At 33.2% G+C, this 26218-nt stretch overlaps 1 protein-coding gene across 2 annotated transcripts in view; it reads right to left on the reverse strand.

The window, feature by feature from the left end:
- The window catches only part of LOC145280125 (cytohesin-1-like), a 340097-nt gene that overhangs the window by 17660 nt on the left and 296219 nt on the right, over positions 1 to 26218 (reverse strand). For both annotated transcript variants that reach the window (XM_080131884.1, XM_080131885.1), the window contains one exon: positions 22147 to 22259. In XM_080131884.1, the coding sequence (XP_079988010.1) occupies positions 22147 to 22259 (113 nt within the window). The remainder of the gene's footprint in view (positions 1 to 22146; positions 22260 to 26218) is intronic.

Below are 26218 nucleotides of genomic sequence, written 5' to 3' on the forward strand. Positions count from 1 at the left end.
CAGTGCCAGGCAGCCTGCTAGTAAATAAATAAAAATTAGTTATCTTAACACATTAAAAAAGATTGAATTGTTGAAGGTGCATTCCTGAGTTAAAATGCACCAAACATTGATTCTATTGTTTTTTTTCTTTCTCTTTAGAAAACTAAAACATGTTCTACAAAGTTCAAACTAAAACATAGTTAAATAGTTTGGTTGTTTTGTTTTACGGCATATCAACTTTTTTCATGTTATTTAACGCAAAATTCAATCATTTTGGTAAAGAAATTGTATGCTTCAGTTATTTTATATTTTCAAATATTTACTCATGATACTTGGTTTGATGGTTTTCTTTTACAGCATATCAAACCTTTTCAGATTATTTAATGACAAAATCCACTCATTTTGAAAAAAAAAAAAAAAAAAAAAATTTATGCTCCAAATTCTTTATATCTCCAAATATTTTTAAGTTTGTAGATAAAAACTTGCTTTCTTTTATAACTTTACAGAACATGATTGAGTTTTGTAAAGAGAAAAGAAAAAAACAATCGAATCAATGCTTGGTGCTCAAGAAGTCAGTAACTTTTTAGACAACGAATCTAGTAGCACCAAGTCTAAACTAGTTAGAGCTTATATACAAATATATACAGACGTATGGAACAGAAATACACTTCTGATAATTGGATCTACCATGAAACTGCAGTAAGCTGTTCCTTAGTAAGAGTGAAAATAATGATAGCTAGAAAATTTCAAGATCAAAACACAAAATCAGTTTTGAAATAGTAAGAGAAACAGATTAGTAGAAAATGGACATTGGCTTTACTTTTGGCAGCCTCGTAACACCTGCTTTCCTTATTTTGCCCTTGAGTCCTCATATTACATGATTCTGACAAAGGGGGAAAATTGCTGTTTTCTGGGTTAGAATCTATTCCATCTGATGTTCATCGTTGGCACGTTTTTGACCTTTAAGTACTATTTTTGTTTTAGCTCCTTGTATTAAGTGGCTTCATATCGTGTCTGAAGCCATTTCCATTATAAAAAAAAAACAAACTCCTATTTTCACTCTTCCTCCACTAGAAAGAGACTGAATGACTGACTGACATTGGAGAGGTCAAGAAAAAGGCGGGGGGGGGGGGGGGTAAATGTCAATATAATTCTCAAAACCCTAACAGTACCAACGGTCCTGCTGTTACTGTCATAAGGCAGAACCTGTTTAGAGATTTTCTGCCCCCCCCCCTCATGCAAACACAACAAATGAAGACATTTACTCTATAGTGTGTGCGGGGTGAAGGGATCGTCGAGTTAACAAATAATGATTTTATTTTTCTATCGTTGATGATGGGGGGGGGGGTCACACAAACAAAATTCAAACAAGACAGGGAAAATGCCAACAACTTTGAGGATCCCTTCAACCATGATACTACAATATTCACTGTACGCAAACACATACATATATACAGATGTGCATTTAACACAAAATGATCTAATTGGATTTGTAAAGTCAGACACAAATAGCATTTTGGTTGACAAATGAAACTTCGCTTCTAACAAATTGTCATTTGTTATACTAGCCTTTTAGCAATATAACAAAATACTTTGCTACGATTTATTTTAAAAATTACTGTCCTACTCAAACAACTGGTATTATTAAGCATTTTTAAATAATCACCTAAAATAAAAATCGGCAACTCATACTTAAATGAAAAATATAAGTTGCCTAGCTTGCAACTATGAATTTTATTTCTTTTTCTATACAAATTAAAAAATATGCAAACAAATAAAACTTAAGACTACTAAATCCAACAACGCCGAGTAAGTATTTATAATTTAATAAGAAAACAATAAAACCTATAAAAAGCATATCTGCAGTCATTTTATCAATAAAATTACAATTATGAAAAAAAGCAATATCACATCTCTTCATTCTCTCAATTTGTTTTTATTAGTTTCTTATTGATGGCAAAAAAAAAAAAAAAAAAAAAAATTTTTTTCAAAGTTTCATAATTCGAATTACTGCTCTCAACTTGTGTCATTCACACAGCTTTTTGACCAATGTAACCTCTAACTACTTTAGATGTATCTTGTTGAACTCTGGAATCTTTTCTCAAACTTAAGAACCTGCCTGGAATTTCAAACGGAACCCTACATTTAATCCGTAAGGCTTTCATTTCGTCAGCCATGACCAAGCAGAAATCTTCATTTGCAAGAGTATTTTTAGTATCGCCCACACTGAGAATTGAACCTTTAACCTCCAGAAGAGTATTACTTACAAGGACCCATAGTATAATGGATAAAGCACTATGTAAAATTCAGTTGTAAGGGGTACTCTTTTGGAGATTGAAGATTCAATCCTCAGTACGGGTGATACGAAAAATACACTATGATTGTTATCCTCATCTGCATAGTTCATCTTCAACAGTCCGCAAATAAATCAATAAATATACAAATTACTCATCTCAAAGGATTCTAATAATAAAACCACCACAAATTACTTAGGATTTTTATATGGTCATTGCCGCCGGAACAAGAGCAGGTTACTCCTGCAGATTAAATAAAGTTCCGTTTGAAATTGCATGCAGATTCCAGAGTTTGACAGAAAAACTCTATAGTGTGACAATATGAAATGGTTAGATCAGCTGAAACTCAAAATGAGAATAATCAAACGAAGCAATCTTCATCTGAACAATTCAAATTTTTTTTTTTTTTTACTAAAATTATATTAAAAAATATTATATCAAATATATTAAATTATATTAAAATTATATTAAAAAATATTATATTAAATATATTAAATTATACTAAAATTATATTAAAAAATATTATATTAAATATATTAAATTATACTAAAATTATATTAAAAAATATTATATTAAATATATTAAATTATATTAAAAAATAGTGATAGAACATTTTATTATTGCAATCCTTTGAGATGTGTCATTTTTATATCTATTTATTTATTTATTTGCAGACTCATTTTCATAATTGTTACTGTTTTACCACGTTTCGGCCAACTATTCCTCTGGCCTTCGTCAGGTGGTTAACTGTGATGCGATAGGAATACTGAGTCTTAACTGTATCCTCAGTAATTGCGGTCTTCCATAATTGTTGTCGGCTCACCATGTTTTGGCCAACTAATCCTCTAACCGGCTTTCAGTAAGATTGAAACCGCTATCTTCAGACAATGCTCACCTGGAACTGTAGAGATTCAACACCTCTATCACTGTGCCATGGGCCCCGGAGTTAACCACCTGAAGAAAACCAGAGGAATAGTTGGCCGAAACGTTGGGAAACAAAAACTTTGAAGATGACGATAACAGTCCGCAAATAAATAAAAAGGGTCATGGAAGTTCATTTTCGTTATTACAGTGCTGTTTATTCAATCAAATTGAAGAAAAAAAATTTTTTTTTAACTATAAATTTGAAGAATGTTCCGAACGTAATGCCTTCTATTTTTTATTTTATTTGAATGGATCAGAGGGGATCGCAAATTGCATTGTTATGATAACTGAACTTATGCATTCATAACCTGAAAATTTAATCTTTTTGCAGATATTGACCGTGAGACTAAAAAAAGGAACCCCTGTCTTGGACATTTTTCAGAAGCAGAAATGCATCATTGAATTCCTGGCAAAAGAGCATTGAGAATGGTGGTGACTATGTAGAAAAATAAATTCTGAAGCACAAAAGGTCATTCGTTTCAATGGTACCACTCCCGTCTTTGTAGCACTTTAACTTCACTTTTGGAACTACCCTTGTAATTGTTTAACTGTTTTAATTTTTACTTGACATAATTAACTTTTCAATCTTAATATACAATGATTTGCTAAGAATTAAATGACTTTCTATTCGGTAGTTTAAATGCTTCCAAATTTCTTTCAAATTTTAAAGTGTCACAAAAAATATTTAAGAAATACAAAATAAATTAACTGAAGATTAAAATACATGTTTATGCATAAATAAACCGAGATGCATTCTGGTGGACTTAATTTTGTAATTCTATTATTTTTAAAAACCCGTTCGTACTTTGTTATATTTTTTTTTCAATAAATAATTGATTAAAAATAGTAAATAAAAATGTGTATGTCACAGAGGTGAGATACAAATACGCGAGAAGTGGTTACAAAAAAAAAAAAAAAAATGGCCTGTTATTTTTTGGTTGAATGTTTACAAAGTGAACAAACATCTTCAGAACACCTACTTTGCATTTTTATTTATTCATTTTTTATAATATTGGGTTACAACTTATCAAGGCCAAGAGCCACTCAAGAATAAAGGTAATGGAGACGAAAATTATTACGAACTGAAAGATGAGGAACACTATAGTATTACTAAGATTGACCAATGATATTAACGGCATTTGATTACTTGTATAGGGTGACACTGATACAATGACAAGAATTTGTTGGTATTTGATGTGAAATTATAATTTATAAAATAATAAAAAAATAAAACAACTTATAAAATAATATAACGAAAGAATAAAAAATAATTTATAAAATAACAGAAATAAAAAAAACTTTATAAAATTAAAATATTTTATGAAAATCTTGGATAGAAATTGAAAAAAAAAAATGAAATGTACAAAGTGTTCTGTTTTTTTTTATATAAATATTTACAAAAAAGAAACCTAATTATTTATAAGAAAGGGGGTATCTAAGAAGAAGAAGGAGGAGTAATAGGAAGTGTAAGGGGGTGGCTGAAGAAATCATAAAATGGTTTGCTTACATACCAATGAAACCATTGATGAGATGTCTGCAAGTTGAAGAGGAACAACTGATGACCAAATTGTTTAGCTCCTTGAAATAAATCTCAGACCAATAGAAGATGTGTGACCCTTCACACACAAGAAAGACTGGGGCGGGAGGATGATATTATAGTTATTCTTTTTTTTTTTTTTTTTTTTTTTTCTTTATAAAGGAGTGAACTAACTATCTTGGGAAAAATGTTGTATAGACAGATTTTCCGACCTAAAAGTCCAGAAAATAAAAATTTGTTCTCTTTTGAGAGAAAGAGAGAGAAAAAGAGATTGAGCAAGCGGGAGAGAGGAAAAGTCAGAGGGGGTGTGCATCCTATTACATCCTAGTGTTTGACACTACTCCCCCCCCCCTCTTTCTCTCCAAAGCAGACTGATGACTACCACTCACTTTGAGCTAAGGGTGATCTCAACAAAATTTTTTTTTTTCTTTTTTTTTCTTTTTTTTAATTTAAACTTGGATGCCATCATCAGCTTGCCCAAACAGGTTTTTTTTTCTTTTTTTTTTTTTTCCACATGTGGAGGGGAAAAAAGTCTTAAACGATTAAAAACAAGAAAAACGGAATGTTGTTCTTTGAAGAATTTTTTAGCTGTTGTTCCCATGTATTTGTCTCTCCAAGAGGGAAGAGTTAGACACAAGGTCAACTTTTAACAGTTGGAATCCAGTCCTCAAAAAGTGGAACTCTGAATTGAAACAAAAATAAAACTTGCCCCAGTCTAGAAATATTTCCTTTTCACTGACCGATGACAGTAGACTAAATGAAACATCAGAACAGATGCTACAGTTTGCTCCTAGCTAAAGGACACTTCACCTCTTCTGTCCTCGGTCAGTGGAGGGGAAATCCTTCATGACGGAGACAATTTTTAATTTTGTTCCTATCCAGAGTGCCCCTTTTTCGAAAAGTGGATTTTCCCCCAGATTAAAAACAGACCTTGTGTCTAACTCTGCCCTCGTGGTGAGGCAAGTAAATAGTAACAATAGAAAGTTTACTTTTTTTTTTTTTTTTTTTGTAAAGCAAATTCAGATGTTTTCCCATTTCTAACTCACTTGGAGTTTTCACAAGTTATCTTTCGTAAAAAAAAAGAAGTTCTCTCTGGAATCTGAGTGACAATAAGTCTTTAAATTTGGATTACTTCTTTCCATCATGAAAATTCACCTGCTATTCTCGCATCAGCTGTTTACCAGCGATTTTGTGTTGTTAAAGCTGCTAGTTTTCTTTGAAAACTCAGGGACATGCCTTCACAGAATTCCACGACTGACCTTCCAGTTGAGGTGTGGATAGTGCTCTCCCTTCTTGGTCTTTCCATCCTTTACCAAAAGCTGCTGGCTATACCAAGTTTTTGTTTTCTTTCCTTTCTTTTTACTTTTTGAGCATCAGGAATGGGGAGGGGCAGATCAGGGGATTTCCGTACATCAGATATCTTTATGCAATGTGATGATGGAAGTGAAACCTGGCTAATGAGGGTTGAGGAGAGACGTTTCATGAAGAGAAATTGTACGAGAATAATACACGATAAATGTGTAATGTGAATCTTAAAACAGATTCAGTTCTGATGATCTCAGAGGAAGATTAAATTCAGAGAATATTGGGATGTGTGTGCAGAACAGGAGACTTTGATGGTATGGCCACATTGAAAAAAAAAAATTTAGAGTTCTTGGATTTGTAAATGTAGCAAGCTCTTGGGTTTGAAATAGCATGTTAAATTCACAGTGGAACACACAAAAAAAAACATGGAAGGAAACGATAAAAATGGATCTGAGGAAAAGACAGATAAAGACCTGGCCAGAGATAGGTTACTTTGAAAGTCAATTTTCTTAAAGCCATCCAAAAGTGGAAAGATAGTCATGATAATTCCTGGCAATTTTAATTGCCTTGGATTTCTATAATGTTCATCCTAGATTTTTAGTTGCGTTTATGCAGCATTATTCATTTTCAAATTGTCCATAATTGGTCGATGTTATTATTAGATGGATTAATTTCCTCACTCGAGGACTTAAAAAATATATATTTTAGTTGTTTTAATCAGTGCAACGCTTTATACAGGCTGGAATGATAAATTTGTTGCCTTAAAGAAAACAACACTACAGCTTTATTTTAAAATTTTATTTAAAAAATCAATTCAGGCAACTTGATTATGTAGTAGAGCTGACATCTATTCAATGTAGCTGCCTTCAGCCTCAATAGGAGTCTGGAACTGGGAACATGCCCTTTCCATAAGTGTCAGCGGGAGCTCAGCAAATACTCAGCGATCAGGCTGACTTTGGTGTTGTGAGAGGTCATGTTGGTGATGTTCTTGACATATAGCCAAACGAAGTATTCCAGCGGGTTCAGATCAGGGGAAGAGAGGAGGGCAGTATGAGAAGGAGATACAAAGTTGTAGCACTCTTTCTGAAGCCAAGCTTAGGTCTTTTTGGACTTGTGGGCCAGTACAGAGTCCTGCTGTCACAGCCAGGGTCTGCGGGTGGCCACCTGATTGCACCAGGGGATCACCACACTCTTCAGCACATCTAGGTACACATTGATGTTGACTTTAAAGCAGACTTTGAAGATGCGAGGTGGCATGATGTGACCCTCACTTGAAACCACACCAAACACTATAACCGTGGCCGGAAACTTTGTTGAACTGTGCCCTCAATTGTCGAACCATTTGGATTTGCATTTTGAGGGTGCTGGCAATGGTCCTGTTGTCATAACTTGAATCGGTAAAGAGCATGAATTGTACAGCAGCACATCTCTGATCTCGCTCGTTGAACATTGTGTCACTTTCAGACATGACAGAAGGTTCCTATTGTTCTTGGGATTTGAACACAACTGTCTAACTACTAGATGGCTTGCAACAAAAGAGAAAACTGGTTTTCATCAAACAGAAATGGAATCATGTCTTTTCTCGGGCACCAATTTTATCGTTCCATGTATGATGTCGATCTTTTTTTATTCCAATTTTTCTTAATTTTTTTTTACAGGTTTTTCAGAACTGTCCCTAGTGCTCCTACAATAATTGGTATCACTGTACTTTTTTCAGGTTTCATATTTCCTTCATCTCCAAGTATTTTCATAGTTTGTAAGTCTCCCTCAGCTTACTCTTTCTTAGATATGTTTGTCTGTTTGTATTTTCATGTCTCAGAGGATTTTATGCTATTAATTTTTCCTGGTTTTGTGTCTATGATATTTGTCTGCACATTCTGATTGCATTCATTCATTTGTATTGCCACAACCCAGAGGTTTTCATGTCTTCAGTTTTCCAATACCAATGCTTCGGTTTGTGTTTGTACCATCGGTTTGCATCTTCAACATTCAGTTGTTTACCATTTCCAGCAGACTACCATTCCAACCCAGTTATGTCTGTTTATATATTCCTCACATCGCATTCACATATTCTGCATTACTAACGATTTAATGTGCTTGACTACCTGACCAGTTAAACAACACACAAATGCAATGGTGCTGTGAACAGGATCCATGTATTGTTAAAGTCAGTTCAGCCAAAACCTATGCTGTTACATTTGCCAGTAAGAAGCTGACCAAGGAAAACCTACAAATCGTAAATCAAGCCAAGTTTGTCTCATAACAACAACCTCTAAGGGTTTCTTGAGCTTCGGGAATAACCAAAAGTTACAGGGAGCAAGGTCTGGACCATAGAGAGGATAAGGAACTGTATTGATACCCATGACAATGTCTTTCTGATCTTCTGACCACCTTTGGAACAAACTTCACGCAAATCTTCCATATCTTCAGTTCCTCGCGAATAATTATGTGCACAGTTCCCACACTGACATCAAACTGTGCACTTATTGTCTGTAGACACATGATTGTATTTATCCATGAAATTCTTAATTTGGCCAATCAACTCTGGTGTCTTCTCACACGTTTCATCATCCCTCACAGACTCCCTGCCTTCCTTGAATCTTATGACACTCAAAAAATGATGCTCAATTCATGCAAGATGGTCCAAAAGCAGTCTGAAGAATTCCATACGTTTCTTTTTTCCAAGTTTAAAACAGAACCTTATTGCATATCGTTCTTCTAAAGTGTCCAAATGTCCAGATTGCATATTTGAAATTCATCGGTTGTAATAATCGGGCTTTAGTAGGGTATATTCCAATTCCTGCTATAGCTGTTCATTTAAACCTGAAATCATAAGTCATCTCATAAGATGTATAGCAATAACATTGAATTTTCAAGAACAATTTTAAAAGTACAAAAAGTCTGGAAACTTATTGAAGGTACCTCGTATCAACTATTCAAGCATTTTATGCTGATTCATGCCAATTTAACTTGGCACTTTTTTTGTTTCCCTCGTTTCACTGTGTCATTCATGTTGGCAATGCTTTTGGACGGCAATAATCAGCATCTGTATATTTCTCTAATTCTTTAATCGTACCGTCCATACAATCTTTAATACTTACTAGTCCTCTCCTCTTTCTATCCTTTATTACATCATTGATCAGTATCATCCTTCAGGTTCTATGCATTGTGCATAATCGTTAGTTCCTTGGTTTTTAATCCAGGTACTTGAATTGTTATTACTTAAACGAGTATATATGTAACACAGCATGTATGAGCACATGGGAAATAGCAGCAGCAGCTGTAAGATAGCCGGCTTGCGAGGATGTTAGCAGCAGTAGCCGAAAAAAAGGCATAGACATGACAAGAAAAAAAAAAAAAAGGACCCCACATGGTCGAGAGAAGAACAAAATCGATGCCGAAGGAGATGGACATGTAAAGTCGCAGATGAAGAAATGGCTATCTACAGCCGGCGTGTAGTGGAGGTGAGATCAACATGTGGCAGTGAGAGACTTTTAGGCTGGTGTCGAGATGGGGGTGAAAGAAAAAAAGAAAAATGGTAACAAACAACTTATGTTGAAAAAAAAAAACAAAAAAAAAAAAACTGAGTCGGATTTATTTATTTTTGTTTGTATGTTCTTATCTGATGTTGCCAGATAGTGGCGAGTCCGAGAGATGTTTGAACTGTAACATACACGGATCAAGTGTAACGGCTACATTATATATGAAGATCACCACTTATCAAGGCCACTCGAAGATAAGGGTTATTGCGTGTACAGTAATCAATGGGATAGTGTCGTAGTAATCGTTAGTATTGGAGATTTGATAAAGTGCCTTAAGGAGGAGGGGGCGGTTCACCAAGAATTTGTTTATGTTGGACTTGAAGACATCCAAGTTGAAGTCAGGTGGGAAACGGGCAAGCAGTAGAGAATTCCACAGGCATGCACTTCTAAGAAAGAAGCTTCATTCATGGAATCTATGTTTTGATTTAGACACAGATAAAGAATGGGGAAAATTGACAGTGGTTTCGGCTAGACAGGTGTTCATCATGAAGGACTGGCAAGGAGGGACCAGAGACTGGAGCTCAGACGAGCACTTACCATGGAAATAATAAAAACAAAGACAGGCTTGCAACGTCCCTTCTGTGGGAGAGAGGTTGCAGGGAATAGAAAAGGGCATTCTCCACTAAGCCACGAAGTCTATTTTGTACTCTGTTAAGGCAGGATTTATATATCATGCAAATGTTAAGTTTACGAATAATCGACTGTGACAATTTCTTGTTGACACATGAATGAGATAAGCTGGAAGAATGGTCTCAGCACAGATAATTCACTGCCCACCAAATGACAATAGCACAACAGATACTTGCATGAACTGAACATTGAAACAACATGGCACAAATGTCTGAAAGAGCACAGTGAACTGAGCATCAAATCAATTTCAAGATCAAAAACAGAAAAGCTTGCATATTGTTAAACTTTCAGTTGGGTCCATCCAAAAATTGTTAAAGTGAACATCGGAGATAGATAAAATGTTGATGCGGAAATTGAAAACAATAAGTTTGGCACGTAATAAAACAGCGTTACAAAGTTTTTAGCATTTTGGAAATTCAAAGTCAAAATGAAGGAGGGTGACGAAAAAGGAAAAAAAATTATGAATTACCCAAAAGTGGAAACAGAATTAAGGAACATTAGAAATGGGAAATTGCCCCCCCCCCCTTTACAGACACAACAGAAGCATCAAACCTAATTCACAAAGATGGGACTGTATTTATGTCGCTGGCCAAGCAGATATTAATGGAGGAATCAACCCTCATCCATCCACCATCAAGATCCCTCTGAACAGAAAGCTACAAGTTAATGATTTGATTATAACAGCGTGTATGTGTGTGCGTGCGTGTCTACAAATGAAGCAGAAAAAAAAAATTGTGATGTGACCTTTTCATCAACTAAAAGATGAGTCAGAGTCACTCACAGACTCTGAAATAAGTCATGTACTTTTTTACTGTCTGATGTGTGTGTGTGTGTATACTTTGTTTTATGCATGTGTGTGCGTGTTTTGTTTTGTGCTTTGTTGTGTATGTGTGTGCACACACGAAACAAAATGCACACACAAAAAACATGCACGCACATGTATAAAACAAAGTATGCGCATGCGTCCCGTTTAGTGCGCATGTGCGTGTCCTCCTATAAAGTCCTATTTTAATAAAACAGAAAAAGCAAAATAAAAAAAAATTAAAAAATGAATTACGATAAAGATGAGGGGTCATAAATTTTATCAGAAAAAATATTCTTTATCAATAAAAATATTACAATTTAGTTTATTCATCCATTTTTCTTGCAACCCCTAACACAGGTTATTTCACTGAATTCTCTACCAAGACAGAAGTTTTAATCATTTTTCTTTTCTATTACAAGTTGCAAAGTTGGTGTCATTTGGAAAAATTCCTACTTCATTACTTGAGCATCTAATCTATTAATTCATATGTGTGAGTGGGGGCAATGAAATCATACCTTTCCCAAGGATGTTAATAAAAGTAATTAAATAGCCCAGACAGAACAGATTGATTGTGTGTGTACATAAGGGAAGGAGGTCACTATTCCTTCTTTAGCCAAATAATTGTGCAGATAAAAGATAACGAGTTATCTGCCCTTGCAGATTTTTCTAGAGAAATCACATTGAGATATCCGCTCCTGTGTAATATTCTGAAGACATGTGGTCACCTTTATTTTCAGTTAATTTTTCACAATAAATACACTAAACATGTAATTTTTAATAAAGATTTTTCCTCCAGAAAATGAGAAATCAAAAATTATTTTGGAGCAATATTGACAAAGAGAGACAGGAAAAAGAATAAGCCAATGGTGACAGCAAAAGTATATAAAAACCGAAGAAAATAAGGTTGCTTAATCTATACCTTTTAATTAGCGCATGTGCAGAAAAAAAAAAAAAAAAAAGGAGAGGTATGATGGACTTAGGTCAGGTCAAGATCAATATTTTTCTTTTTCAATTTTCACCTCTTACCATCGATTTTATTGGCTAAAAACCAAATCTAAATTGTTCTACACAGATCAATAAGGATGTAGATATTTCTTTTCTCGGCTTTTACTGATTATAAATTTATTTGATCATCCATATGCAGTTATTAAAGTGATGCAATTTTGGTTTTACTTTGCTGTCAGTGTGCGCGTGTGTGTATTGTACCCATGACAAAAGTAGAGGTTCACATTTACATAGACTGAACACCCGCATTTTGAACAACCAGTCTCGTGAATATGTAACAAATTAATAAAATCAAAACAAAGAAATGAAAATAAAAACAATAGAACGTTTTTGTTAATAGTTCACAGAAGACATGATTCAGTACTACAACTTTCAGTTTTTATTTTTATTTTTTTAACTAGCAGAAGAGATAAATCTAACGAACACAGGACCAACTAACTCTCCCTTTAAACTGGGTACGATGTGTATAAGGAGTGTGTGTGTGTGTGTGTGTGTGTGTGTGTAATTCTCTGATGAATTGAGAAAAGAGTTCCATTTTTGATTTTAGAATTCTAATAATATTCAGTGGTTTCATGGAGAAGGCATTTTTCAAGCAAAAATGTTATGGATTTTTTAAGAACAAAAGATACTGATCCAAATCAACATGACAGTAAAAATGTTGCAAATACTCTTTTACAAGATTAGAATTGAAAGATTCCAAACATCTTCAAATTTTTTTTTTTTTTTTTTTTTTTTTTTACAGTTTATACTACACAAGTCAAACATTAATTAAAAAAGGTTTCTTGATTAACTAAATTCTTCAAACTTTTTTTTTTTTTGGACACAATTTATAATTTTCTTTGAATTCACTTGTTTTAAAACATGTCTGCTACGTTCTCATCAAAAGTCTACAGTTTTTATCCAGCTGGCAGAATAAGGGCGACTATAGCTCCCTCAAATGGACTTTTACAAAGCTAACATTATTTCTGTAAGAAGCAATTCATGGCTAAGCAGAGTTAAAGAGATCCCCATTTCTAAGCTTATTCAATAATTGTTTCTTAATATCTAAATATTATATGTGACATTAACCACTAAATACAACATCATTAAGCAACTCCAGATCTATTATGCTGTGATGTGGTTCGTATCATATGACTTCCGGTCGCTTGGAGATATAAAAGGTGCAAAAAGCACGCAGCGGAATGTGTATTTCATTCATTGTCGTCATATATGAATCCGAAGATTTTATTGTTGGCATTAGGTTTCCCTGATATTTTTCTAGTCAAAATTCTTCCTAGAAAGACATTGGTGATTATGAGAGCTAATCAACGTTTGTTTCTCTGAGGCATGCTAAAATATTCCTCAGTTTTGGGAGTTATGTTTTGAAAAGAATTCCATTTTAAATATTCAGATTAGCCGTAATTTGCAATTAACCCACCAAGTGATCCATCTCTTAATAAGTTGCTGCCTATTATTCTCACTGTTGTTCATTTCTATGCTTCTATTTTATTATAGACATCTATATCTCTTCCGTCTGTTTATTAACAGTCTCTCTCTCTCTATCCATCTCTCCTCCTCCTCCTATCTCTTCTTTACCTCTTATCTCTCCTCCTCCTCCTCCTCCTCCATCCATCTCTTCTTCCCTCTTATCTCTCTATCCATCTCTCATTAGCTATTTATACATTTTATCCTGTCATCCTTTCGCCTTAGCTCCAGATTCACATTTTACAATCAATTTAGTTGCATTCCCACTATATAAGCAATTAATGAAACAATTTTTACTTTTTTTCGTTTTTACTCAATAGGCATTTTTTGTTTTGTTTTTATACTTGTACATTCTAATTTAATTTTCTTTTTCTTTGAAATAGTGCAATTGACTGTGCAGTATTGGATGCTTCCTGTCTCTGAAAATGTCATTTGGCCGGGATTTTTTTTTGTTTATTTTTTAGTTTTTTTAAATCTCAGATTTGGGCTAGTAGTTAAATGCACAAATTCTACTTCAGCTTTGTATATACCCCCCCCACCCCCACCTTCCTATGACTTCATTCCTTTTTATTTAATGCTATTTAACTAAGCTTGGTGGTGGATAGCTGACATCTATTGTTTTTAGATGTGTCCTTGCATTTCCATGAGAAGCTCCGTCTGTCAATCACCTATCATGCTTCGATTTGGAGTTTCATCATTAAACATGAAAATTAAAAAGACGTGTCTTACTTTAAATCTGTTCAATTCCCCATTTAAACTTTCATGCTTAAATTTGAATTGGTACAGAGCACCATTCACCTATGTAAGCGTTTAAACAATCCTTTCTGCAATCCAACCATATTTGGCACAAATAGATTTATATCCGACTTGTCCACCAAGTTTCAGTCATAAATCTCCAGCAGTGTTTTATTACCAGTCAAAATATGTTTGAAATGTGCACCTCTGTTTCAAGCATAGTTGAATGTTTGTAATCGTCATACTCTGACCCAATCCTTTCTTGGTACCGTCCTGATTTCAACTTTGATGGTTCTCTTCAGTTCAGGAATAATTTGGGAATTGTTTTGATAGATATTGTTTTTGCTGCAATAACCTTCACAGATAAAAACCGGAAGGAGGAGTTTAAGTTTTGGTGAGTGCGAAGCTCATTCAAGATTACACCTCCTACTGATGAGAATCATCAAATTTAATGAAATATTTGTAGTTTTCACATACCAAAGCAATGTTGATATTTCACTGCAAAAGTTAATTCCTCATGAAGCCCAACCAACACGTATCTTTTAAAGATAGCAGCATTTTTGGATAAAGCAAGTTGGAAAGAATTGGTGGAAGCGAATTCCATTGCTAAAGATATGAAAAGAAATGGTTCTTTTCATGAAAACAGTCTTAGTGGTGAAGTGGGGCTTACAAAGATTAATGAAACGGTTCTTTGTTAAAGAAAGTCTTGATGAGAGTATGGGAATATTTTAAATCACTAAATTAGATTTTGAAAAGACGGAAAAATATCACAAAACAAACTGAATATAAATTTACAAGTTTGCTTGTGTGTGTGTATATTATATATATATATATATATATATATATATATATGTGTGTGTGTGTGTGTGTGTGGCATAATCACGGCACAACGGTTCTAGTCAAATCACTGAAGTTAAGCCACATTGAGTCTGGCTAGCACAAGATGGGTGACCATTTGGGAATTTTAGGCAGTGTATGTGCTCTCAGTGTTGTTTCCAGTCATCCTAAACCTCCACCTACCACTGACATTTAAGAATGCCGGTTTAGGAAAGGTGTGGTTAGAAATGCACAACTCTTGCCACAAAAATTCCATATGCAGATGCCCTTACAGTGGGTATCCATAATCTGTCAAGACTGAAGGAAGCTACTAACTAAAAAAAAAAAAAAAATATATATATATATATATATATACACACACACACACACACACACACATATGTGACTGTGAGGAACGACCTCTATTAAACTTCTGTCAATTTTTGGTCTATATACTTGAAATTTGATATATAGGGTATTCGGGCCTATGGAACAAATGTGATTTGGTTTTTAGTCAGTAAAAATAGCTGCTATGGGGTTAAAATTGATCAAACTGGAACTTGGCAAGCATAAGTTGACTTGAAGTGCTCTTCTATACATGTACAAATATACATTCATACGTTAATGCTGGTTAATTTTTGGAGGTTTGATATCCATCTGTTAGTGTTTTAGATAGCAACAACGCTAAATGTTTTGGTTTTGATTGCAGCTAATGACACCCAAGTCATATTTATATTTTAAACTTTTGAAATCACTATTATATTGGGTACAATATAATTATCAATAATGTATTGGCTCTATAATGATATATAAGAAATTTGCATAAATAAAATCATATTGAAGCATATTTTATGGCCAGGCAATGCCCGACAGTCTGCTAGTATGTATGGATATATATTTCAAGTTAATATTTTCGAAAGGTGAAAGAAGCAATAAATTCTAACGAGATTCATACAACAGTGCTCAATATCGAAGTAGGGCAATTTTTATTTGATATGAGAATAATATGATGGATGTGTTATGCATTGTTAAAAATAAGCCTAGATCTGATGACCTCAATAGGGAGATGTGGGCAGAGGAGTAGACATCAATAGTATGGCTATACTGAAAGAATGGATAGGAGTTCTTCAATTATTACAGTTGAGGTAGCAAGGTCAGTTGACAGAGGAGGAAGGTCAAGAAAAAATGGAAGTGATATGGATGAACTCAAGGGATAAAGGAATGGAAACTTGGAAAGAGAGAGACTTGTTTGGAAGTCAAATTAAAAAAGCTGTCCACATATCAACATGTAAAGCAGGTATTTACCTATTAGCGGCCAAATTAAGGGAAATTTTTAGATGTAAATATAGATATTTTTTAATGTTCCATTAATGGGACACTGAAAGGTAATGGGTTAAACCAATGATGATAGACAAATATTTGGGTTATATGACTGGGAAACTGATTTTATTAATTAGCTTTTAGTAAAAAAAAAGAAGCTATTGATTAGAATATATCTAAGCATATAAAATTGGATTGTACTTTACATATAAGATTAGATAAGTTTTTTTAGAGCATTTGTAACTAGAGGCATAAGCGAAAAAAAAAAAAGAAGTGCATTCCAAGTAAAAACGCTTCACGTATTATGCAAAAATAATTATCTTCACTAAAAGTTTTAAAAAATAGTGCTTATTTAGAATTGCACGTACAATGAAAATTTTAAAGAAAAAATACAGAAGATTTTATGATGTATGTATCCATCATGTAATCAGATCAATTTTTTTTTTTTTTTTTTAAAGACAATCAAATTTTATGACCTACTCGATTTGAGATAAACCAGTCGCCATATTTAGTTGAATTCAAAATTCATAACTGGTTACCTCGCTTTTAACAATCTCTCCAGAATTAAGGGTTCATCAATGTCTGCTAAAAATACTTAATTGCTAAAAATCATAAAATTTAATTAAAAAAAAAAAAAAAAAAAAAAAAAAAAACTTGATCAACTTGTGATTTTTGAAATTTAACATCTTCATGCCATGACAAGTAGGTACATCATAAAGATTTTTCTTTATTTTTGTTTTCTAAACAAATATTAGTCTAAGTAAACACCAAAAAAAAAAAATAAATAAAAATGTTAATTAAGCAACCAGTTTGATATTTTGCCGATCCACAATTCATAATTATGTTAGACTGACTTATCTCCTCGTGCATTATGGCTATTTTCGATTTTACTAATTGCCCATTGGCAAAATATGATAAAACTGATTTTTATTTTTAATTAAAATTCTATTCAATAAGTTTTCCTAATTTTTTATGCAAATACCTAAGTACATCAAAGAGTCTTGCTGTTAATTTATTTGTAAGTGCGATTTACACTAGTAGTGACCCTTTGGCGGGGGGGGGGTAATTAGAAAAATAGAAATATTCAAAGATCTGTTTTAATTCTAGATGTTTGAGTGAAATAATATTATGGTACCTTACTTTGTTATGGCAAAAAAAAAGAAAAAAAAAAAAAAAGGTTTACTAAACTGGATGTCACAGTTTTGATTTCATTCTACAAGAGACATTAACCATTTAAAGTTGGTCTCGGTCTCATGTAAGATGTCAACCCCTGCCGTTTCAACTGGGACCCCAGAGAGCACAAAAAAGACCTCCCACTTCAGCTGTTTGCAAGGATAAACAAATCCTCTCTTTCATTACACGCCACAATGCTATGCTATCAAGATGAAAAAGCAATTTCACACAGGGATTTTGTAACCAATGAGAGAAACTACTGTTCATTTTTTTTTTTTTTTTTGTATGAAGTCACAATCTGTTTATTTAGAAAATACTGGCAGCAACAGAGTATGAGGCAACTTTGTCAGAGGAAGGGACAGTTTTTTTGTTTTTTTTTTTAAATAAAAAAAAAAAAAAAAGAAAGTTAAGCATTTTTTTTTCTTTTCTTTTATTGAAATACTAGAAGATCAGTGTTGCCCGGTATTAAACATAACGTTAAATTCTTTTTTTTTATTATTAGAATCATTTGAGATGAGTAATTCAAATATTTATCCATTTATTTGCTAACTTATTTTCATCTTCATAGTTGTTGTTTTTGATGTTTCGGCCAACTATTTCTTTGACCTTCGTCAGGTGGTTAACTGCGACTAGATAGGAATGCAGAGTCTTACCTGTATCCCCAGTAATTACTGCCTTCCATAGTTGTTGCCTTACCATATTTTGGCCAAGTAATCCTCTGGCCAGCTTTGGGTAGGATTGACGAATGAAAAAGCTGGTCAGAGGTTTAGTTGTCCAAAACTTGGTGAGACGACAACTATGGAAGGCAGTAATTACTGAGGATACAGTTTAGAGAGTCGGCATTCTTATCCCATCGTGGTTAACCATTTATCGAAGGCCAGAAGAATAGTTGGCTGAAACCTCATGAAACAACTATGAAAATGAGGATAAGTCTGCAAATAAATAAACATTAAATTCCTTTAAAAAAAAAAAAAAAATGGAGTAAAGAAACGGAAATTTAGACATGTGCATGCAAATATTATGATTTTTCTAAACAGTTCACTTCTTGTAAGTAAAAAAAAAAAATACTCAAGCTGAGATCAAACCCAAAACCTAAAGACAGCAAGCCAGACCAGCTTGCCACATTCTTTAAAAAGTGTTTTGAAAATTTATGAAACAATTAACAGATAAAAAAATATGAGCCCCCCCCCCCATGTACCAATTTTTAATTCTTTAGCAGCCCATTTTGATGAATGAAAACTGATTAAAGTTTTCCATGTCTGATTACCCTATATACCAAATTTCATATCTGTAGATCAAATATTCATGGAGTATATAGGTTGAGAAATGTCTTCTCTCTCTCTCACACACTTTTATAGATATAGAGACTAACAAATTGACCTAATGTTGTTCGGATGTAAAATTCGCAAAATGTTTTGTTCTTTTGTTTTTTTTTAAATATTTATGCAAATCACTTTAAAAAAAAAAAAAAAAATCAAAAAAGGCACATTAACACGGGTATAAAGGGGGGTACTGTGCCAGATTTATAGTGGGCATGCTAAATGGAGAGTTGTGCAGCAAGATGTTTGTTCACATTACATTTAAATTCCTGCATGTTTGTACAGTTCAAGAAATAGGGAGCAACGACACAGTAAATTAAATTCCTCAAAATGCTTCAAAATTTGGAATTTCATGAACAAATATTAAATTATCACTTTTATAGGCTTTTAAAATATATCTTTAAAAGTTTCTTAAAAACTTCTTTCAACTTTATCACTAATAATACTTTTTAATTTTAATATTTTATCAACTTCAATATTACTAGTAAAAAATGTCGAAAAACTGTTTCAATTTTTTTTTGTTCACATGTTTGACATATCCATTGCCAAGGTCGCTGGAAAAATGGTTGGATCATTCTATCACTCCAGTAGATCTCACTGCTGATGCAATTCTCTACCTGTATAAGAGCCAAGTACATCCAAGGAAGGAATACTGTTGCCGCATCTGGGCTTGAGCTGCTAGAAGCACCTTATCCTGCTTTGACAGAGTTCAAAATAGACTTCGTAATCTAGTGAGGGATGCCCTTTTCTCTTCTCTGCAACTTCTTTCCCACAGAAGAGACGTTGCGAGCCTGTCTCTACTTTATTGTTATTTTCATGGCAACTGCTTGTCTGAGCTCCAATCTATGGTCCCCCTTGCCTAACTTTCACAAAAAACACTTGTCTAGTTGAAACCACTCTTTATCTGTGCCTAAACCTAAATGTAGATTCCATGAACAAAACTTCTTTCTTAGAACTGCACGCCTGTAGAATTCTTGTTTCCTTGCTTTCTAGCTGACTACAACTTGGTTGTCTTCAAGTCCAACATAAACAAATTCTTGATGAATCGCCCCCTTAAATAATCCAATTTACCACATTTCCATTACAAACGATTACTACGATATTGTCCCATTGATTACTGTACACTCAATAACCCTCATCTTCGAGTGGCCTCTGGGCCTTGATAAGAGGTGACTCCTTCCTTAGAAAAAAATGTAACAACATCAGAAAACAACACTACTTAATCTTAAGAAAAAACAACCACATACCCCCCCACTTTTATTTATAACAGTTCTATTTTTGATGCGTTAAAAAAAAAAAAAAATTACCAACTTGAGGTTTGATTAAAAAAAGTGCATAAACATTTTTTTTATAAAAGGTTATAATTTTGTAATAAAAGTTTAAAGACTTTGAATATAAGTTCTATTTTTATATTTGCTTAAAAAATTTTTTTTTAAATAAGCTACACCATACCTTAAAATTTGTCTAACATCATTTCTGACCGAATGATGTACAGATGAAATTATGACCCGTGTTCATTTTCTCAGCGTTACATTAATAATTATACTTGAAATCAAAAATGCACTAATGCAAATCACAAATTTGCTTGAATTAAATGCAACCAGAATGCATTTTGTTTTTTTCATAAATAAGTCAGCCATTTTAATCATCTGTTAATAATCCAATAAAAAAAAAAAAAAAAAAAAAAAAATTGTGACCCTTTGAAATTAGAAATGAAGTTGGAAACATTTAAGCTCACAGTCATTTCTGGTTTTAGCTTTATTTGGACTCAAATATTTTGACAAAAAGGAGGCAAATGGGACGATAATTAAATGGACCAGTTCTTTCACCAGAATTTTTGTAAACTGGTACCACAGAAGCAGTTTTCCAGCAGTCAGGATAGCAAAATTAGTTACAGCATTTGTTGAAAAGTTTTGAGAGAACTGGAGCAACTTCAGCTGAGTATTTTAATAGTACAGCCAGAATGAGATCAGGCCCACATGCTCTGGAGGTGTCAAGTTTTTATGATATCATGCACTTGAAAAAGGGTGATTTTCAGATCATCTAGTGAGGTTTCTGTCCGCAAAAGAAAATTGAGGAGAGAGTGGTTTGTTGAGTTCAATGTAGAGTTTGAGGAAAATCGACTGCCATATTAGCCTTCTTGGCTGCCGTGCAAGCAATCTCCTAATTGTTGTATAGTGGGGGAATTGTTGATTGCTCATTATTTGCTACACTTTTGTAGATTTTCCAGAAATCACAAGTTCCTAATTTCTGCGCTTCAATACGTTTTCTGGTGGTTTCAGTGTATTCTCTCTTAGCGGTCACTATTTTTTTCTTACAATCACTTCTAGCTTCATTAAATTTTTGTGTGTTTGTACTGGACTTATATCGGATAAATCTGTGGTATGCATGCTGCCTTTGAGCAATGGCAGTTGCGCAAGTAGAAGTAAACCACCGGTGAGAGTAGGGTTTGCTATAGAACTTCCATGTTGGATCATGTGCTTCAATTGCTGCTTGGAAGCATTCAGTGGTCTCATTTGCACACTGTTCTGCAGGAAGAGAAAAGATATTTCGCCATGGGGCATCTCTGATAAGATGCCTGATGGCTTCCCAGTCAGCCTTCTTATAATACCATTTTGAGTAATGGCTCTTCAGTTTTGGGTTGAATGTTTAGGGTGATTTCTACCATTATCACAGCATGATCAGCATTCCCAAGTGGGCTATGGGCATTTGTTACACAATCATCAGGAATTGTAGTCAGAATCAGATCTAGAAGTGAGGCTTGTTGGTCCTGTCGATCTTGGAGACAGGTCGGAAGCCTAACTGTCTGGGAATGAGATATAGAGAAGCTATGTGTTATGCTACCAGCTGCATCTGTGTAAGTAGAGAAGCCAAATCAATTACTGTGGTGCACACTTAAAAATAAAAAAATTGCAATTCTAATCTATTTCATTGATTACATATTATATCCTACCCGCTATTTTCTTTACAGGGAATTTTTTTTAAGATATACACTATATTTTTATATACACACACACACACACAATATTTATTGGTTGAGCTCTCTAGTACTTAGCATAAAGTATTACTTTTCTATATAGAATAGAGTGCTCTAGGTAATCAAGAGCACTAAATGTAAAGCCAAGACAAGCATAATAATCTTACTGCCGGTAACAGAGGTATAGTAAAGAGGTAAAATTCTTGACATTGGATTTTTTAATCTTGGCATGAAAACACTTGGCGAATCTCGTCACACTGAAGAGCGGTGATACAGCACAACAGTTGTCCGTGAATGACTATTATATATAAAAATTCTTACCTGTACTTGTAAAGACACCTTGATTAAGTTCACAATATCTTTCAGCAAAGCATTCCATCATTCTGTCAATCTTTTGAGCTTCTCCGGGTAACCTGAAGCTCCATAAGAATTGTCTAAAAATGGAAAAGGAAAAACGCAAAAAAAGAAAATGAGAATATGTACATCACTAGTAAAGATAGATCAACATTTGTAGATTACATGTGATACTGTCATGCTTATATGGTATATTAATATGGTAACATCTGTGTCATTTTGTGTCACGCTTACATCTTTTTTCTTCAGAGTGACTGTCGTTTAATTGTTATGACTTCCCATTTCTTGTAATAAATAATTTCACCAAGAATTCTTCATAAGTTTTGGTTTCAATTCAAGCTGATGCACCCAAGTCATACAGATATATTTTTTTATTTTTGAAATTACAAATTTATAATATATAAGAATCGATAGAAAATTGACTATAATAATATACATTAAATCTGCATAAATTAAAATATCACATTTAAGTGTATTTTACAACCGGGCTATGTTGGGTGTACCTTCTAGCTTAGATAAATAACTTTGCAGTTTTAACAAAAGAGCTCCAATAATATCAGGGCATCTCCATTTACATTGAACATCCACAGAATACCAACATCAATATATTACATATGAAAGAGTCCTCCATAGAATTTCCACAGGTCCCACTAGTATAATAATATTATTATTATTATTATTATTATTACTAGCAGGATGTGTGAAAATTTGTATATTAAATACAAGGAACGCATTTTTTTTGGTGGTAATATGAATTTGGTGTCATCAGTATTGAAGTCTTGAACTTAGTTTTTATATCTTTGAGAATCATTTTAGTTTATAGCATTCTAGACAACAAGTCATGTTAGTCGAGAGGCACAATTGCAGGCCTATTTGCAAATGTTTGATCTCCAGAGATTTTGGAGAGAAATGGAGTCAACTATTTGAAAATACGTAGAATGCATTCCGACTCTTATCTGAGGATAAGATTTGTTAAAAGATAAATAAAAAAATACAAATTATTTTTATGAATAAAATTAAAATGTCTGGTAAAAAGATCTGATCCATACATTTTTTTTCAATACATTTGATCCGCAGATCATTTATAGGTCAAATTGTTATTCTATGTAATTTCAATTATAATTGATCTGTTTAAAAAATGTTATTCTATGTAATTTCAATTATAATTGATCTGTTTAAAAAATGTTTGAAAATGAAACATTTGTCAACAGGTTTTCAATCATGCTTCTTAAATGCAGGATATCGTCTGTAGTACTGAATGCCATTATTATTATTAATAGCAGAATCTGTGGAAATTCCATGGAATAAGAAATATATTTATTCAATAAGTATGGTTTGATAAAGCTGATATTTTTCTGGATAGCATAAAAAATGAGCTTATTGGATAAAAAAAAAAAAAAAAAAACCAACAAATATGAGTTTAAGATTTCTATGAAAATAGTATCCATTGTATATGGAACCGATCCAAAGGAGATAAATTAATAAATATTCAGAAAGTAATATTGTGCTACATAGTTCAATGTAAATAAAAAAAAAAGTGAAAAAAATTACTTTCACGATGACTAATGTTTGTGTAAAATTTTGAAAAAAATCCAAGGTGTGGTTATTGAACGATTAGGGGAAAAATTTTACTCCTATAATGCCCTCTTGGGCTGGAGGGGGCAGTTATCCTGAAAAATCCATTCCGGCAAAAATTTACTTTCACCTTGACTAATGTTTATGCAAAAAATTCTAAAAATTCCAAAGCGTTGGTATTGAGAAAAGTGCAAACAAACGAACAGATGAACGAGAGTGAATTACAAAGTCCAATCCCTCCTTTGCAGGGGACCAATAATAAAAATATCTATAATAATAATAGAAATCTTGCCCCTACATTAATACAGCTTTTATCGTTCAATTTTATTAGATAATATTTAAATATTTCATTTACATCTAATGAATAATATCTAGACATTTCATTAATATCTGATAAAAAAGATAAATATTGATAAAGTATTAGAAACAGAAAATTCTGTAAAATAAGGGTCTTGGCATTTGAACATTAACCACACATAATTCTATGTGTGTTTTTAAACAGCTTATCTGAAAGCCATATTTACACAAAGAGAGAAAACAATACGAACATTCTTGGTTCCTTCTTTTCCAAACAAGAACTGACCTTAAATTCAGTCGAGTAAGAGGGAGAGCAAAACAAAACGGAAAAACAATAGTATATCAACTGACATTCAGCTTATCTCACAGTTCTCCAATGAATAAGTGACCTCCCTTCAACCTTTGTGTGTGCAGAGGGGAGAGCTTATATATATATGTGTGTGTGTGTGTGTGTGTGAGTGAGAAAGACAACACTTTTACATATGAGAAACTTTCTGGTAGCCATTTTTTTTGTCTTTGTAGGACTTCTACAATCTTTTTGATTGTGCCTGCATTGCTTTAAAAAAAAAAAAAAAAAAAAAAAAAAAAATTAATTAAAAAGAAATGGTAACTCCCATTATTTGGAACTTTCAAACTACTGTTCTCATCTTCAGTTTTATTCATCCAACATTTCAGCCAATGTTACTTCTGACATTTTTCAGGTGTCTCTTGTCGTACTTGGGAATCTTTGTGCCGAACTTTGGAATCTGCATGGAACTTTAAACGAAACCATGGAGATAATATACACTCAGTCCATCAGCCATGACCAAGTAGAAATCTATTATATAAATGTCAGCTGTGTGTGTGTGTGTGTGTGTGCTTGTAGGTCCGCTAAAAACTTATTCGCATCAAAATGGCATAACCTGGTATCATTAGAAAGGGCGATCTCTCGAATACATAATATCAAAAAAAATCAGAAAAAAAGAATCAGAAAAAAAAAAATCGTCAATTTTTTCATGTAGAAATGACGTTTTGCCTCAAGGAGGGGGTCCAGGCAAAAAATACTAGTTTCACCGCTGTTTGTAAATCACACATGTACAAACAGTCGTCTCATTATTTCATTTTAAAAAGATACTTTTGCAGCATTATAACATCTGTGTTATCATGGTCCTATCGATAATGTGTTTACGAACTTATGTTATACGAGTTTGCACCCAGCATGCAACATTTTTTGTTTTAAAATCTTTTTGTTTACACTTGTTTTGCTTCTGGTTGATGGCACTGAAGTTTTGTTTTGTTTTTCTTTTTTCTTTATTTAACTATATTTTATGACCGGGCAATGCTGGGCGCATCCCCCCTCCTCCCTACTAGTCTTAAATAATTCACAGTTGTATTCTTAATATCGCCTACGTTGAGGATTGAACCATCAACCAGAAGAGTGTCACTTAGAACTGAATTTACTTAATACTTTATCCCATGAGTAAACTGATAACACTTTTCACTCAAAATGTTAAATCATTACCCATGATAGAGATAGTGAGAACAGGGGGGTAACTCACTCGTTTGCTTGGCTGTGTGCGCTTTTCGAAAAGGGCTGTGCTGTTAATTTAAAACATACAACATTGCAATTCCAGATCCAAATTAACCTAAGATTCTTTTTCACCAAAAATATCAACATATGATATAAAAACGTAAATTGAAGTGTGTGTAATGAAATGAAAATTATTGAAGGAAACATTTTGGTTTCGATTCTCGGTGGTGGCGCATGAGTCTTTTTTTTTTTTTTAACTTTTTAAAATCATTACTATATATTGGATACAATATAATACAATAAATATATTAAAGCGGTTTTTACAACCAGACAATGCCGAGCGGCCTGCTAATATAAATATATGTGTGTGTGTGTGTGTGTGTAAAATCAAATAAAACAAAACCGCTTTCAAAAATACCTACTCATGATGACAATCTTTAAGATAGCATTTGAGTAAACACTTGGAACCACATAATGCAATCTATTAAACAAAACCAGTAAAATTGTTTGTCATAAGAAAATTATAAAAGAAAATACTCTGGTATTTAACTAAAGCTGCCTCGGTGTGTATATATATATATAACGATAATAATTTAATAACTTTTAAATATCTACAGGCACTACTGTTTCATCCTTTCAGGAATCATCAGTGCAGGG

Source organism: Euprymna scolopes, chromosome 7, assembly GCF_053919585.1.
Source record: "Euprymna scolopes isolate OS-2025 chromosome 7, ASM5391958v1, whole genome shotgun sequence".
NCBI classification, from domain to species: domain Eukaryota; kingdom Metazoa; phylum Mollusca; class Cephalopoda; order Sepiida; family Sepiolidae; genus Euprymna; species Euprymna scolopes.